This window comes from Coregonus lavaretus (genome assembly GCF_964263955.1).
Source record: "Coregonus lavaretus genome assembly, chromosome: 31".
Taxonomy (NCBI): Eukaryota; Metazoa; Chordata; class Actinopteri; order Salmoniformes; family Salmonidae; genus Coregonus; species Coregonus lavaretus.
Window position 1 is genome coordinate 17,497,948 of NC_140018.1, and position 17,963 is coordinate 17,515,910.

The 17,963-nt window shown below is 45.1% G+C and overlaps 1 protein-coding gene and 1 long non-coding RNA gene across 3 annotated transcripts; both read left to right on the forward strand.

Moving 5' to 3' along the window:
- The first annotated feature begins 1,201 nt into the window (after nt 1-1,201).
- Nucleotides 1,202-3,136, forward strand: LOC311106698. Its single transcript, XR_014610352.1, has 2 exons — nt 1,202-1,272; nt 1,835-3,136. It is a non-coding gene; the product is annotated as an uncharacterized lncRNA (long non-coding RNA).
- Nucleotides 3,137-14,991: 11,855 nt separating this feature from the next.
- Nucleotides 14,992-17,917, forward strand: LOC311106692 (uncharacterized protein). 2 transcript variants are annotated; one of them, XM_084149087.1, is made up of 4 exons: nt 14,992-16,445; nt 16,586-17,131; nt 17,290-17,518; nt 17,739-17,917. In XM_084149087.1, the coding sequence occupies exons 1-2, from the start codon at nt 15,819-15,821 to the stop codon at nt 16,871-16,873; spliced, it is 915 nt and encodes a 304-aa protein (XP_084005213.1). In that variant the 5' UTR covers nt 14,992-15,818; the 3' UTR covers nt 16,874-17,131; nt 17,290-17,518; nt 17,739-17,917. The 2 variants fall into 2 exon arrangements, with proteins under 2 accessions (XP_084005213.1, XP_084005212.1); XM_084149086.1 differs by having other exon boundaries at nt 16,586-17,518.
- The last annotated feature ends 46 nt before the right edge of the window (nt 17,918-17,963 follow it).

Here is a 17,963-nt window from a genome sequence, read left to right on the forward strand (position 1 = left end):
GGGTCCCAGAGATAAAATGTAGCATAGTTCTGTTTGATAAAATAATTTTTTATATTCAAATGTAGGAACTGGGTTCTACAGTTTGAGACCCTGCTGTCTCTGGCTCCACACCCACTGCTGCCATCTAGTGGCCAAATTCTAAATTGCGCCTAAACTGCAATATCATATTGTGGCCTTTCTCCTGCATTTCAATGCTGATGGAAAAAACATTAAAAATAGAAAACACATGTTTTTTGTTTGTATTATCTTTTACCAGATCTAATGTGTTATATTCTCCTACATTCATTTCACATTTTCACAAACTTCGAAGTGTTTCCTTTCAAATGGTATCAAGAATATGCATATCCTTGCTTCAGGTCCTGAGCTACAGGCAGTTAGATTTGGGTATGTAATTGTAAAAAAGGGTCTGATCCTTAAGAGGTTAACATGATGAACAGGTGGCCAATTACTATGACGGGTTGCCAATAATATCCATCTAAAAGCCACGCCCCTAAAATAACCTAAGGATTAAATTAAAACAGACCCAGCTGCTAGGTCAGCCCAGCATAAGAGTAAACATTACCCATCTGATGGTTAACTTAACCTATGTTTGGGTAATCCCAACAACCCAACTTGTTAGGTTATTCACACAACCCAACTGGCTGGGTCAAATAACCCAGCATGCATTCTGTCCTATATTTACCCAGCGCTGGGTTACCAAATAACCCAAATTGGGTTGTTTTTAACTCAGCATTTTTTAGAGTGCAGAATGTTTCCACATCCAGACATCCATACCTGTTTGCTGTACACTGTTACAGCAGGTATACTTTTTCTCTAACATTTCCAACTTTCTCCCTTCTCCTCTCTGTTTGTGTAGACGACAGGGTGTGCCCAGCGCAGCCAGCCCACTCCAGTCCAGCCCGGCCAGCCCAGGGCAGGGCAGCCCATTACAGTATTGATTCTCTTGTCCTTGGCCCCTGGAGAGTCAAGGCAAATAGCCCAGTATTGCTGCATTGGAAAGGAACAGGGCATCATCAATGTGTAACTGGCGGGCTGATAAAGCAGCTAATAAATAAGTCTGCAGCTATTAACCCAAAGAGCCTGGCTACGTGGGGAAACACTCTGTGACGTGTGTCCCTGATGAGTCATAACCTTGCCTGGGGCATATACAGTAGGAGGGGATATAAGGGACTCTATAGGTAGGGGAACAAGGTGTTTTGTGGCAATATTAGCTGTAGGTTTGACACTGTTCATTACACGATCGGTTCTGACTGACATTTCATTGATTACTTGGTATGGAAATGAACATATAGGTTTGAGTATACCTGAATGTCTTTTGTGCATGAGTGTATACAGTAGGTGTAGCTGTCTGAGTTGTGTATTTGTACATGCCTTGGCCGTAATATCACTGACAGAATGTGATGGCGGCCAGAACTCACAGAGGCTGGATCTGAGACGGAGGCCAGATCTCTATGTATGAGGCTACTGCAGTGTGTGTGTATGAATTAGGTGTTGGGTGAAGGACCAGATAGAGATGTTGGTGTGTGTGTGGGGGGATAGACGGAGCTGGAGGGGACTGTTATGTGGGAGGTGTATTTTCTGTGTGTGTGTGTGTCATAGGTAGCCTAGCTGTGTGGAGAAGAATCTGACGTATCCAGAAGTATCCAGATTTTCGAATCCTTTGAAATGTTTGAATCATTCTCGACTATAATGTGATTTGTGGATTCAAATGAAGTATTTCATATGTGTGTGTGTGTGTGTGTGCGCGCATGCATGTGTGTGTGTGTGTGTGTGTGTGTGTGCACACATGCGTGTGTGTGTGTGTGTGTGAATGTGTGTGTGTGTCTCCATCTAGTCTCGATTGAGTCCGGACTCCAGGAAAGCCTGTCTCTGTCTGGGCTGGGGCAAAGACCTTGTCACAGGGGGGTCAGTGGCACACTGTAGCCCCTCTTCCTCTGGATAGACCCCCCGGCGGATCCCCCTGGCTCCAGGAAGAACACTTCAAATGAGGGAGCAGGAAGAGCCGGGCCAGGGAACACTGTAACAGAGGACCTGGAGCAGAGGCCATGAATTAGAGCACTGACCTGCAGGACTGGAATTAATCCATGTTGCCCAATGTCTGTGATGCAACCATGGTTTGGTTGCTCTGCCTAGTCAAATTTGAGCATCCTGAACTGTATTGAACTCATCTGTTTTTTGCTGAGCGTATTTACCTTTTTTTGATTAGCCTCATTGATTTGAGTGTGTGTGTGTGTGCCTGTTTGTGTGTGGGTGTGTGACCAATGGTAATCAATGTCAGGTTACAGAGAGGTTGTTTGTGGTGAGGACAGTTCCCTCACACCACTCATTCTCTGGGCTTATCTTAACACAGGGCTATCTCTTCAAATCAATTGGCCCATGATGACCGGAGTGGACAGGTACTTGTGTCTGCCAACATATAGAAAAATACTATTTTGAGTGGGCCTTTAATCAATGCTAACGCAGATACCTAGCTAGGTCCTATCTATGTGTCCTATATTGTTCTGTCTCTCCGCCTCTCTCTCTCTCTCTCTCTCTCTCTCTCTCTCTCTCTCTCTCTCTCTCTCTCTCTCTCTCTCTCTCTCTCTCTCTCTCTCTCTCTCTCTCGCTCTCTCCCTATATCTCTCTCTCTCTCTCTCTCCCTCCCTCCCACTCTCACTCTGCCTCTCATTATTTTCTCTGTGGATCTTACTCCTCTCCTAATACATTGGAGTTCTGTTGGACAAATCAAACATAAAGTCGGTCACTATGATGTGTGTGTGTGCGTTTGTGTGTGTATGAGTGAGCGTGAGCGGGTGTGTGTTATTTTTAGGTATCTGTGTTGTGTTTGTGGATTAGCTTTGTTTGTTCAATTTGGGTTAGGGAGTCGGGAGGGAGAGACATAGGTCTGCGTCCCAGAGTTTGTCTTTGACTAAATAATTAACTCAGTCCTCCAGCTGTAGCTTCTCATGTGTGATAACTTGTGCTGAATAGGAGTTTATTCACACCATTATAAGAGCTACGTAAACACACTTCAAACACTGGATAATGAATTACAATGCTACACTGCTGAATTCTGAAGTCCTTTTCCCCGTTGGAATAATCTCCCTTGTTTTTAAAGCTTTTTATAGAGCACAATAATACATTTTCTAATGCTGTCTTTGAAGTGAGTAATACTTGAAATACCACTCCAACTTTGATTGCCTGTTTATGAGACAATATCATGATGTGCCTCATGATCACTTTCACCGCACACTGCTGGGCCAACCCACCATTCACATGCTGGACAATTGTATGGAGCTAGCTGCTGATTGACAGCCCATCACTGCCAATCCATAAACCCATGTATCGAGGGGAGTTGTTCTACCGTGTGTGTGTGGTTTATCAAAGGTGTATTTTTAGCGGTAGAGGCGCAGGGATCCCAGGCAGACCCCAGGACCTCTCCCAGTGATAAGCAATGGCCAAAGTCCGCTAGCCTGGGCCTAGAGAGCAAACAGCACACACACACACACACACACACACACACACACACACACACACACACACACACACACACACACACACACACACACACACACACACACACACACACACACACACACACACACACACACACACACACACACACACACACACACACACACACACACACACACACACACACACTCTCTCACAGGGTATACCTGATAACATGCTGATAGTTTAGGCTTCAGTGGCGACGCTGCGTGGTAGGCAGCGGGGAGAGAAGTGTGTGTATGTGTGTTGGGGGTAGAGAGAGGTAAAGTATGGGTAAGAGTGGGATGGAGTTAGGTGGAGGTGAGGTTGAGGTGAGGTTGAGGAGACAGTGGGTTCATGTAGGGTTCAGATACCAGGTTAAAGAGAAAGAGATGAGTAAGAGAAGGAGAGAGTGGTAGAGATACACAGAGGGAGGTTGTATACTTTCATGGTTGTTGCTATTGTTTTTGTTGAAAAGATTTGCTTTGGCAGTGCAAGCTCTCTCACTTTTCGTGCCAATAAATGCCCAAACAGTGAAAAAGACAACAAAAACAGAATGAGGAAGTGAGAGGAGAGAGGTGTTTCAATCCAGAGATAGACGGGGATGTACGTCACGATAAGAGAGTGAATATTCCTGTTTTGAAAGGATGAGCGTACACAGGACAGAGAGCGAGACGGAGAGAGAGAGCGAGAGATAGACAGTGAGTGATAGAAAGCAATAGAGAGCGATAGATAATGAGAGGCACAAAGACGGAGTAGGAGAGAAGAGATGGAAGCCACAGGAGGAGCGGTGGAAACAATAGGGCTCCACACTGCTCTTTCTTATCTGTCTGTGGCTTTATCCAGTTGGCTGGCTCTGTTAGTGCAACCTCCCTCCATCCTCCCTCCTCTCCACCCCGTCCCTCCATCCCCCTCTCCTTGCAGGCCACTGGAGACCCTTATCAGGCCAGGGCTGACGTCAGGCAGGGGCTAGGGAGCAGGGGGGCCGGGGGGGCAGAGGGGCCAGGGAGCAGAGGGGGCCGGAGACGGACCCTGATAGTGGGAGAGAGACAGCCTCCGCTGTGCTGTGGGAACCAGGAGGCTGGGCCCTCCTCGACCCACTGACCCTGCACGTCCACCACATACACCACACAACACACACCCCAGTACCAGGCTATGGGCTGGCCCAGTGTGTCTATTAATTGAACCAGTAGCAGAGTGTGTTGGTGTGTTGGTGTGTGTTTGTGTGTTTCTGTCTGTGTTCAGGAGTAATGCCAGCTCCAGAGTGAAACATATCCCATTTGCTTGTGTGTGTGTGAGCATGCACATCTTAAAACCAGCCCCATAATAATGCCAGGAATTCTTATCACTGTCATTTTCCAAGTTATGACCTTTGAACTTTACTGAACTTACCACATACAAAAATACACAAGCTCACTACATAGCAAAATCACTTGAACATGTCACTTTGAGTTCCATGCTCTCTCTCTGAACCTCTCAACACACACTCTCTGCAGCGTTATCAAAAATCACACACACGATAATAAAAAGCAATGATGAATACTTGTATTACATAACTAGTAATGTCTTAACTATTAAACACGTCATCATTTAGTTTGATAAAAAAGCAAGGGTACTTATTCTGTCAGGGCTCAGCCCATGCATCTCCATAAAAGCCTCTGTGGCCTGGGCCGAGGAGGTGGAGCGCTGCCTGGAGTCAGGGCTAGCTAGCTTCACCCTGCACAGACACACATCAATTCTACTGGGATATAAATCGCTGGAGACTGCTGGGTTAAGGAGGTACTTAGCTCAGAGCTGGGGTATGGCTATTGTCACATTAGAAATGTTGAAGAACAGAGAGAGACTGTGTGTGTGTGTTAGGAGGGGGGATAACAGGTGCAAGTTACAAAGAGAGACGGGTAGTGGGGGGTTAAGGTGAAAGTGGCAAAATCTCACATCATTACTTGCAGGTGCAATCCTCCCCAAATACACACACACTTTCACACAAGGAGGTGCTTGCAATTAACAACTTATGCACTGTCCTTAATCTTTTCAGTGACTATCTCACAAGTCCTAATCACCGAAACACTGAAACAGTCTTCCACAAAGCCTCACAGTATTTTCTTTCTCCCATTACACTCCTCTCCTCAGTGAAAGGAGTGAGAACATCAATCTCTCAGTCTCTCCATATTTTCAGGCCCAGCTCCGTCCGGGTCTTCGGGTCCGGGAGATGTTTTCGGAGATGGATCTGTCGGATGAGCGAAAGGAGACAGTGTTATCTGTGTGTTGTCCTCGATAAGGGGGAAGATTTGTAACGGTTGCCCTGGTACTGTATCAGTCCCTCTGACCTTTCAGACAAACAGGGAGGAGGAAGAGAAGTGTGGCCTTGAACAGCTAGCCAGAGAGAGGAGGGGAGAGAGGGACAGAATAGAGAGAGGGGGAGGCAGAAAGAGGGAGGGAGGGAGAAAGAGGGAGGGGAGGGAGAAATGCAGAGTAAAAGAGAGGGAGGCAGCAATTGATAAAGAAACAGAGAGGGGGGTAGAGGTGGAAAGAGGTAACAGGGAGGCAGTGAAAGAGAGGGGGAGGGAGGGAAGGAGTTGTGTCTCAGAGCTGCTCATTTCCCCTTCTCCACCTCCACCTTGTTCTCTCTCACTCTCTTTGTAAGTCCCTCACTCCCTACATTTCTCCAGCGGCCGCCACGGCCTTGGGTGTAAATAATTGTAGAAGAAGTGAGAATAAGAGAGGAGGGAACCATAGGAGAGGGAGCAAGGGAGGAGAGAAGAGGTGAACTGGAGGAGCAGAATAGCCTCCTTTTCTACTGTAGCAACAGGAGCAGTTTATATTTGACAGGGCTTATTTAGTATTGTATTTACACTTGCATTGCTTTTGTCTCCTTTTGCCCCAAATCCTCAAGTAGATGTTTATACACTCTTCTTGGTATGTGTGCGTACGTGTGTATTACAAGAATAAAGATTAGTCACCTCTGAAACACGAGTGAATCCACCACCCTCTAAGACCCTCTTTCTGCCTGTTGAAATGCCCCTCAATGCACCCTGTGTGATAGCATGAGCAGGGGCCTCATTAGTCTTTTTAATTGGTCGGTTTATTTAGAGCGGGCTGTCTGTGGTCAGATCCCGGACCCGCCTGGCCTCGACCCAGACTAAAGTAAACTGAAACAGTAGAAACATTACGCAGGCCAACTAACAGATCACAGAGTACAACATCAAAACATCATAACCACTATAACAAAGGTGTGTGTGTGTGTGCGAGTGAGTGGTGCATTCTCTCTGAAATGTATAGTGTATTATGTAACATTGTCAAAGACATTCCTCTCTGAATGTGCCTTCTGGGCTACGAGGTGACTTGCAATATGCAATGTGTGTGTGTGTTTTAGCGCTCAGTGTGTGCCTGTTGGGCTGTGGCGTCTATAGCTTGCAGGGGATCCATCATAGCTTATCATTGTAAGTAAACATGACAGGCTGGACAAAACATCTTGTACGCCGGCAGACCTGCTATCTACCCACAAAGCATATCTGTGATGATGGAGTGATGTGGCGCTAGTCTTGACTAGCCATAGTCTGAGTGTGTGAGTGGGAGTACACACACACATACACAAACATACACATACACACACATGTGCACACAAACACACACACACACAAAGAGTTGACAGACATACACACATGTACACACGTAGACACTCAGACAAACAGTAAGTACACACTTATGTTACCTGTAAATCCTGACCTTCACAGGAACACTAACTTTACATTACATGGGAAGATGAATTATTGTACTGCAGTAAATTCAAAACCCAGTGATAATTCATTTTCTCTGCAGGAATTTATGACTGTGATTTATTAGCCAGCGTTTGACACGTCTGTAGTTTTACCCGTGAATTCAGATGTACTGGACTTTTTCTTCTGGAAAGTGAACATGGAGACAGGCCCTTTTTTTATGGGGGATGAGGTTAGGCATCATTAGGGAAATATGGAGGTCTGGTAGCATTAGATAATTCATGTTAGCTAGCTAGCTAGCGTGATCCTGAGGATGTCCGTAGGGTTAGGACCATCACAGTTTAGAGGCTTTATGTGTCATATTGGAAAATCTGGTCTTTTCATAAACAGCTAATTAAAAAAAAAGCATTGACCTGTAGAAAACTTAGTCCAGTCAAATATGAAACAAACAGAACAACACCATAGGCACACCACAGGTGTGTGTACATGCACATGTGCATGCGTACACTGTGGTCAGTATGTGTGTGTGTGTATCCTGGGGTCAGAGTCTGTGTGTCATCTGCTTGTTACAACACCATTGATAAGCAGGGTAAACAGCATGGCACTGATTGCTTCACCACCATCATGTGACCAAGAACACAGAGGGACAGGTCGAGATGCCCTGACACACATACAGAGACAAGGGTGTGTGAGAGTGTGTGTGTCTACCTATGAGTGCCTATTTTGTCTCTGTGTGTTTGGCTGGATATTTTCAAGCGCAGGCGGGGAGCCGCCAGTTATTACGGCAGAATACAAGACATGACACAGCAAATAATACTAGAAGTGGAACCCAATTCTTCCTAATATTGATGTATTGTATTTCAGAGAGGGTAACCGTCACAACAGTTCCTACAATGTGTCTCACTCACCTGTGGTAGACTCTGGAAGGTGTCTGTACTGCATAGAATTCAATATACATTTAATATATTAATATTGTTTACTTCCTGGGTCAATGGTCACATGCTGTAATGCTTCAGTTAATTGGCAGATTGACGTTTGGGGTCGTGTCACATGACAGGATACAGTAGGCCTGTATCTGTATCTCTGTTTTGATCAGGCATCTCTCTTTCTCTCTCTCTCTTTTACCCTGCACTCTCTTCACTCACCTCTACTTCCCACCTTGTTCTTCTCTCTCTATCCAACTCTGTGTGTAGTCTGTCTGTCTGGGGGGGGGATGCCCCTCTTTATCAGTCTGAGGCACATCAGAAAGGACGCTCCCTGACCACCGGGGGAGACAGACCACTATGGTCCACCACAGATTATGGCCCACCACAAACCACTGTGGCCCACTACAGACCACTAAGGCCCACCACCCACCACTAAGGCCCACCACTAAGGCTTATATGTGTGTCACTCAGGCCTGTGTTTCCACTATGTTTTATCTGATCTATTCAAGCCATTTATCCCTCACTCTCTGTCTAGTTCTAACGCCATATACTTGCTACTCTCTTTCTCACTGAGGGATTCAGTTGTATGTTTATGTTGATAAGTGGGGCCACACAAACAGTCTTAATAGAGACCCTTGTCATTGGTTCTTCCTGATCCCCTCTTGACTAGGATAGCATGTGACCTAGGAGAAGTACAAGAAACAAACTACACTAATTATAAGTATCAGTAGGCAATGTTTTCATATATTTATTTCACACACAAAAAAGATCAATGAAAAACATAATTTCACAGCGATTCACAACATACTGATTGTAAGCATATTATGAAATATGCATAGACTAAATAATTTTACTACAATCTCTACAGGCACTGAGGTTATGAGTATGAATGATTATGGTAACATTGTGACCTCAGTCATCTTTGTGACATGTCTTTTTGGTCTGTTTAGGTTTTGTGGCCGCTTGTTGCCACAATGTACTTGAAGTTATCAGTGGCCGTAGTCTAAGCTCTGTGAGTGTGACGTCTGAGGAAAATGACTTTATAGCTTTTCCAAGGTTAACATTTCTGTCTGCCATGGGTCAGACCTTGGTGTCTATAACATAATGCTTCGCATAAAGATCATTTTCAGAAGCGAGACTTAAGACGTCAGGGGTCGTTTTCCACTGTCTCAAAACCATGTACAGCAGCACAGAGCCTTTGAAGTCTTCCTCCCTCTTCCCATCCTTCTCTCCATCATCTATCTCTCTCCATCTTTCATTTTTGAAGAAATTTGATGGTTTGATTATAAAATCCCCAAAGAACATTATGTGCCTTTATATTATCACATGCCTCTATCAACTATCATTCCAGATGATAAAATAACATTTTTTCAGTTCTAAAAAGATGCTACGTTTGCCCTTTTGTCCCAGTCTCCCCTTACTCAACCCCACTCCTCTCCTGCAACATAAATTCCTGTGTGTGTGTATGGCTTTGATCTCATACTGTATTCCCTCGAAGCAATAATCCTAAAACGCTAGCTCTGTAATGGTACCAAGCTGTTTGTGAGCCCTGGTGGGATGGTACCGTAAAATTCAAATATCAGAGTCCACAACAGGACCAGCTGTATGTATACTGTTCTTATGACCCGTGTATAGACATGTGTAGACTAGGGAGCCAGAGAGAGAGATTATAGGGGAGATGGGCTTGGACTATTGAACGGTATACAGATGTAGGATCTTAATTTGATCACTCTTTTGTTGAGAATTTTTCTGCACAGCAGGAAATGAAAAATTGCAGTGTATTCAAAGTTTAAAAAGGCTCCTAAAGTTTGTAATTACCACTTAAAAATATCATACTTGATTTGCCCTAACGTAAAATGTATCATATTGATGAATTATAATCCACATAATAATTCACATTTCCTGTTGCTGCAGGATTATTTTCATGCTGTAGCAAACTGGGTCAAATTAAGATCCTACATCTGTACTGTATGGGCCACATCTTGAAGGCATTACTCAGCAAAGAGTCAAAAGTTTACCGGAGCTCATCCTTGTCTTTTTAGTACTGTTTGCTTACAATGCAGTCGGGCTATGTTCTGGTCTGGCTTTCTCTCTCTCTTTCTCCCTCCTTCTCTTCTTTATCTCCATGCAGACAAAACTATGGTTCCATTGCCCCTAAGGCGCTCAAATGTTTGGAGGCGTGAGATAAACAGCTAGAGAGACCATTTCAAGAGTTAATTTCTTCATTAAAAGTTGACAAGATGGCAGGGAGAGACAGGGAGAGTGAGGTTTTAGGGGTGTGGTGTGGTGTGTGTGTGTGGGGGGATGGATGGGGGGGGGGGTTATTGTAGGGTGTGGACAGGCAAGGGAGGTAGGGGGGTATGGTTGGACTTTTGAAGAGAAAGTGCAATGCTTCCCAGAGCCCTACGGTCTTGCCAACACAAACCCTGCTCCCTACCATGATCCTCCACAATCCTCCGCTGCAGTCAGGGAGCTGGCCATCTGAGAGGCAAGGGGAAGGGACACACCGGCGCCATGGCGATTCCTTAGACAGCTTATCTCCCCTCCCCACACCCCTCTGTGATAGTGCTGTCAAAATAACTGCCAAGATACATAGCAGTCAGGAACTGGTTAAAACCTGCATGGCCCAATCGGCCAGCCAACTGTCTGTCTCCGTCTCTCTCCAGCCTTTGAGGGCTCTGAGACCCAGGTTCCACAAACACACGGTATCTCTGTCTCACAGGCTACTCTCTCACTGACTGTGGCCTAGGTCTCTCTCTCTCTCTCTAATGAAGACACTGCTGCTGTGGCAACAATTTCAAACTCAGAGAGTGAAGTGATTTAGGAATTTGTCATTGTTAGACTTGTGCTAAATTGGGATGAGATTTAGATAGGCTAGATCAGGAATTCATCATGAAGGGCAGGAATGGCTCGCAGCCCTGCATACCCACATCCATACCCACACATGCAGTCAGAGCAAGCCCTAGCCTTTGGGAAATGTTGTGCCCCCCCCCCCCCCCCCCCCCCCACACCAAGCAAAACAGTTTAGCGGCCCCCCTCTTGACAGTGGAGAGAAAAAAAGTTTACGTTAATTTCCTGCAATTCTACACATTTTACCATGGGGCGGAGAGAGAAATTTGCAGTTTTACAGCTAATTTCCTGCAATTCTTTAAATTTTGCCAAAGGGTGGAGAGAAATGTTTGCAGTTTTTAAAATGATATCTGAGTGAGAGTGACTAACAAATTCAGTGGAGGCCCCACGGTCGGTAATTCGACCATGATTACTACAAGTTTAGATAGCTGGCTAGACTAACTTACCAATATAAACAATTTTAGCTGACATGGGCTGACTGTCAGTGACTTACATAACAATAGAAAAAATGCTGATGCACAAACACATTTTTAAATTGCACCTTGTTTATTGTACTATTCTAACTCTCAACAGTAAGTTGAGACACTGGCTAAGTTCCCCCAAAAAAGATGTAAAAAAAAAAGATATTGCATGAACTGTGCCACTTTCTGTTTGTGAACAACAGCAAGGGGACATTTATAATGACTGAATTCATGAGCTCATCAGGCTCCATGCCTTTTGATTTCAGCCGAATAGCAAGTGCTGTGATTAGACCGCCATCTAGCGGTAAAAACTGAAAAGGAGACAAAAATAAACCCAAATCCATCGCTGGGTAAAGGGAATCGTACACGTCTATAATGTTCCAGTATGTCTTAGTATGTCACTAGCACCATCAAAATATAAGATGAGAAATTCTACAATAAGCAGCACTCCCAAAACGGATGTTCCCTGACCGGGAATCGAACCCGGGCCGCGGCGGTGAGAGCGCCGAATCCTAACCACTAGACCACCAGGGAGAGCTAAATTATAATGCAACTGTGGCTATATTCTAATGCAACTGTAGCAAATTTAGATTACTTCATCAAAACATTAAAAATACAAAACTATAGCCAAAAGTATGCGAACACCGCTTGTCGAACATCTCATTCCAAAATCATGGCCATTAATATGGAGTTGGTCTTTGGAAGGCTTTCCACTAGATGTTGGAACATTGCTGCTGGGACTTGCTTCCATTCAGCTACAAGAGCATTAGTGAGGTCGGGCACTGATGTTGGGCGAGTTGGCCTGGCTTGCAGGCGTTCCAATTCATCCCAAAAGTGTTCGATGGGGTTGAGGTCAGGGCTCTGTGCAGGCCAGTCAAGTTCTTCTACACCGATCTAGACAAATCATTTATGTATGGACCTCACTTTGTGCACAGGGCATTGTCATGCTGAAACAGGAAAGGGCCTTCCCCAAACTGTTGCCACAAAGTTGGAAGCACAGAATCCTCTAGAATATCATTGTATAGACCATTTTCTAGTACACAACAAACTGAGGTCATGCACAGAGGCGCGGCAGTAAGAAAGCCATCGCCATCTGCGCCCATTCAACATAGCCTACATTTACGTTTTTATTACTCCTAAACAAAATAACTTTTTTGGGTTCTCATACGCTTACAGTCATGTTTTGGTTCTTACTTGAACAGTCGCTAAGATTATATTTGGTTGTGAACTTTGCAAAATAACAATTGTTAGCTAGAATGCTAACGCTTGTTGATATAGGCTGTAGCAAAAGCTAGCCAAAGAGCCATTTTACTGGTTGAAGTTTAAGTGTTTTTTAAGTATAATGCAGTTGATTTGCAATGATGAAACAAACATTATATTAAGCAGGACATTATATTAACTGCTCCAAAGTCCAATGGCTGCTAGCTTTACACCACTCCAGCAGACGCTTGGCATTGCACATGGTGATCTTAGGCTTGTGTGTGGCTGCACGGCCATGGAAACCCATTTCATGAAGCTCCTGATGAACAGTTATTGTGCTGATGTTGCTTCCAGAGGCAGTTTGGAACTCGGTAACGAGTGTTGCAACCAAGGACAGATGATTTTTAATGCACTACCCGCTTCAGCACTCTGTGGTCCCATTCTGTGAGCTTGTGTGGCCTACCACTTCTGGGCTGAGCCATTGTTACACGTAGAGTCGTTTCCACTTCACAATAACAGCACTTACAGTTGACTGGGGCAGCTCTAGCATTGCAGAAATGTGAAAAACTGACTTGGAATGGTGGCATCCTATGAAGGTGTTGTTGAAAGTCACTGAACTCTTCAGTACTGCCAATGTTCCTCATGGAGATTGCATGGATGTGTGCTCGATTTTATACACCTGTCAGCAACGGGTGTGGCTGAAATAGCCAAATCCATTAATTTGAAGGGGTGTCCATATACTTTTGGCAATGCAGTGTAGTTCTGGTGTGGGCTATTTTAAATGCAGATATGGCTGTGTGCGCATTTGATACTTTAAATGCCAAACATCGGTCAAATACTATTAGAATTTAACCCACTGTTCCCCGGGCGCCGAAGACGGGCATGTCGATTAAGGAAGCCCTCCGCACCTCTCTGATTCAAAGCGGTTGGGTTAAATGCGGAAGATACATTTCAGTTGAATGCATTCAGTTGTACAACTGACTAGGTATCCCCCTTTCCTACCACTTTCCCTTGTATCTGAATATTTTAATAGCTGTCTTTGCAGATCGAACAGCTAGGCTGCAGTCCAAACACGTTATTTTTACCCACTCAGCCCTTGCGCTAGTCACTTTCCCTCGGGGGAATCCCCGTCGAAACCGGATGCAGTTTGATTGCCATGTTCGACTTAGTGAACATGGCAATCAAACTGCCACGACTTAGTGAGTGAACAACTTTGGTCACTTGCGGGGTTGATATGACCCACAATTCAATGCAAACTGTAGTCACATGTCAAACTCGGGTGCCCGCGAAGTCTCAGATTTAGTCAACAAGGCTGCATTTTCGGCTTGACCGAAAAAGTATGAAGCTAGCTTGCTAAAATATATATATAGACGTTGATTTTAGCGTTGGCAAATCGGCTTAGTCTCGCAGGGAAGAGCCTATAAAACGTAGCTAGATTCATAAACACTTTTTGGAATTCTGAAATATATTGGAATAAATGGCCAAACTATAAAACTAGCTAGGACTGAGGGTTTAGGGCCGAGGGCTTTCTACTTTGAGTTTGAAACGCAGCCCTAGATTGTTAATGCACGAAAGGGCGCTGTGCACGCGTAAACGGCAAATGTTTGAAAATTGTGAAATGGATCAGAGAGGGTTTATAATCAGCCCAAAATCAGTCCACGAAAATAAGACTACAAAGTGAGTAATTTTTGTATGGAGGTCAATGATAGTAGGGAATTTGGTCAACCAAAAATGTAAATACAAATTTTCTACGTGAGCCTTATTTGATCGAATATACGTTTCGTAATGGTTACGAATGAACTGACATGAGTGGACGCACGTGGCATTTAGGCAATGTTATTATCACGCGTATCTTCCTCTTATTGGCTAGAATGGTCCCACCTGCCTCCCATTTTTGAGGACATGCATTTCCTTTGTTAGAGCGGTCACTCGACTATCTTGTCATTATAATATAACATATTTGGCTGGAATGGTCGTAATTGCGTTATTTAGAATTATGAAAATGCATAGTTGCACCTAGCTAGCTTGGATAATATATTTTAATGTTTTTATGCATGCATGTCCACTACTTGCAAGTCGTAAACATTAGTGTTGTCAACCAAGCTACTGAATTCATCCATCTATTTTTTTCTCCGCCTTTTGTTACGGTAAACAAACTCTGGCTAATGACATCAGCTGTCAGTGTTGTCTTGTGTGGACCTTGTCCCGTCTGCGTAGATAAGTGTCCACTCTCTCGCCACAGCTTTGCAGCAGCATACATGCTTACAGAGAGCAGACTCCTGTTGTTTCCATAATCATCGGGAAATCTCCGTTTTTTTCTGCACCGCTGCCAGGGACAAGTTAAGCAAGAAAAGCAGGATGTAGAAAAGTGGGTAAGTAACTAGCTTTAGCATGTATGAACTATCTTGACTAACTACGAAATATATTGACTAGCTACCTAACTAGCTCTCATTATAAAATCAACAAGCTAGCTAACGGTTTATGGGAAGGTAGATTAGAGCTAAATTAGCTAGCTCATATTTTTCTGTTGTGTTGCTGTTTAACTTTGTCTCTAACGTTAGATCTCTTTTGTCTGCCGATATCGAAAGGCCCAATGTTGGCTGTTTAATTTCTGCTGCACCTGTTACAGACATCAATATGCAGTTATTGTAAAGTCCCTAACTAGTTAAAGGTATTCAGAGATAGCCTGGTTGCCGTCTCTGTTCAGCTATTCTTCTTCTTCTTCATTGAGGTTTAACGGCGGTTGGCATCGAATAAATGTTGCATTACCGCCACCAACTAGACTGGAGTATAACTCCCTTATACTTTGCTTGAAAAAAATAAAAGAAGTAAATCAACAAATACGCTACCACCTAACCCTACACTCACTAGAAACCCACCACCCTACTCCACTAATTCAGAGATGCCTCTTCTGGTAATGCAGTTGCTCAGAGTTACTACAAGCCATTTGCTAAGGTTGTCATTGTTAGCTGTTGCAGTGGTTCAGGATAAGATACACCCTTGCCAAGTACCTCAACTCCTCCACGGAATTGAGCGCAGACACGTTTTTTAAATGAACCTCTGTCTCCCCTCGAATCGCTATGTAGGCCATACTTCAAAAATGTCAATTCTTAAACCCTTATCGTGTACCTGTGTTTGTATTCTGTTGCATGCATTTCTTTTTTTGGCTGCTGAAACGGTGACTGAGTTTCAGGATGTGTATAGGAGATGTTGTGCCCACTGTGACTATTAAAACCTACCCTAACCAGAAACCGTGGATAGATGGCAGCATTCGCGCAAAACTGAAAGCGCGAACCACCGCATTTAACCATGGCAAGGTGACTGGGAATATGGCAGAATACAAACAGTGTAGCTACTCACTCTGCAAGGCAATTAAACTGGCAAAACATCAGTATAGAGACAAAGTGGAGTCGCAATTCAACGGCTCAGACACAAGACGTATGTGGCAGGGTCTACAGACAATCATTGACTACAAAGCGAAAACCAGCCACGTCGCCGACACAGCCACGTCGCCGACACTGCTTCCAGACAAGCTAAACACCTTCTTCGCCCGCTTTGAGGATAACACAGTGCCACTAACGCTGCCCACTACCAAGGACTGTGGGCTCTCCTTCTCTGTGGCCGACATGAGTAAGACATTTAAGCATGTTAACCCCCGCAAGGCTGCCAGCCCAGACGGCATCCCTAGCCGCATCCTGAGAGCATGCGCAGACCAGCTGGCTGGAGTGTTTACGGACATATTCAATCTCTCCCTATCCCAGTCTGCTGTCCCCACTTGCTTCCAGATGGCCACCATTGTTCCTGTACCCAAGAAAGCAAAGGTAACTGAACTAAATTACTATTGCCCCGTAGCACTCACCTCTGTCATCATGAAGTGCTTTGAGAGACTAGTCAAGTATCAAATCACCTCTACCTTACCTGTCACCCTAGACCCACTTCAATTTGCTTACCGCTCCAATAGATCCAAAGACGATGCAATTGCCATCACACTGCCCTATCCCATCTGGACAAGAGGAATACCTATGTAAGAATGCTGTTCATTGACTATAGCTCAGCATTCAACACCATAGTACCCTCCAAGCTCATCATTAAGCTCGAGGCCCTGGGTCTGAACCGCGCCCTGTGCAACTGGGTCCTGGACTTCCTGACGGGCCGCCCCCAGGTGGTGAAGGTAGGAAACAACATCTCCACTTCGCTGATCCTCAACACTGGGGCCCCACAAGGGTGTGTGCTCAGCCCCCTCCTGTAATCCCTGTTCACCCATGACTGCATGGCCAAGCACGCCTCCAACTCAATCATCAAGTTTGCAGACGACACAACAGTAGTAGGCTTGATTACCAATAATGACGAGACAGCCTACAGGGAGGAGGTGAGGGCTCTTGGAGTGTGGTGCCAGGAAAATAACCTCTCACTCAACGTCAACAAAACAAAGGAGATGATCGTGGACTTCAGGAAACAGCAGAGGGTGCACCCCCCTATCCACATCGACGGGACCACAGTGGAGAAGGTAAAAAGCTTCAAGTTCCTTGGCGCACACATCACTGACAAACTGAAATGGTCCACCCACGCAGACAGTGTGGTGAAGAAGGCGCAACAGAGCCTCTTCAACCTCAGGAGGCTGAAGAAATTTGGCTTGTCACCTAAAACCCTCACAAACTTTTACAGATGCACAATTGAGAGCATCCTGTCAGGCGGTAACACCACCTGGTATGGCAACTGCACTGCCCGCAACCGCAGGGCTCTCCAGAGGGTGGTGCGGTCTGCCTAACGCATTACTGGGGCCAGACTACCCGCCCTCCAGGACACCTACAGCACCTGATGTCACAGGAAGGCCAATAGGACATCAACCACCCGAGCCACTGCCTATTCACCCCGCTATCATCCAGAGGGCGAGGTCAGTACAGGTGCTGTAACTCTGAGACTGAAAAACAGCTTCAGACTGTTAAATAGCCATCAGTAGCACATTAGAGGCTGCTGCTGCTGATGGACCTGTGGCATTAACTATCACTCAACTCGCCCTAACAGTCTGGTGGCGTCGTTGGCTGTTTGGTACACTGCTGCAGCCTACGCAGTTACTCCGCTAATTCCCTTCATTCATTTCTCTCCTCCCTTAGGATAAGGAAGAGTGCAGTGCGAAAAGGAAAGGAGCGGAGAGGGGATAGTCTGGACGTTCTGCCCACAGGCTCGGAGTGTGTATGTGTTAGGGTGCATGCAGCATTAGACCACCGCACTGATGGAGACGAGAGAGAGGAGCTTCTGTGTTTAGCCTCTGTTAGGCCGAAGTCTTGTAGTGTTGTGTTTTTAGAGACAGCCTGTGTGTTACCTGCATGTGGCAACTA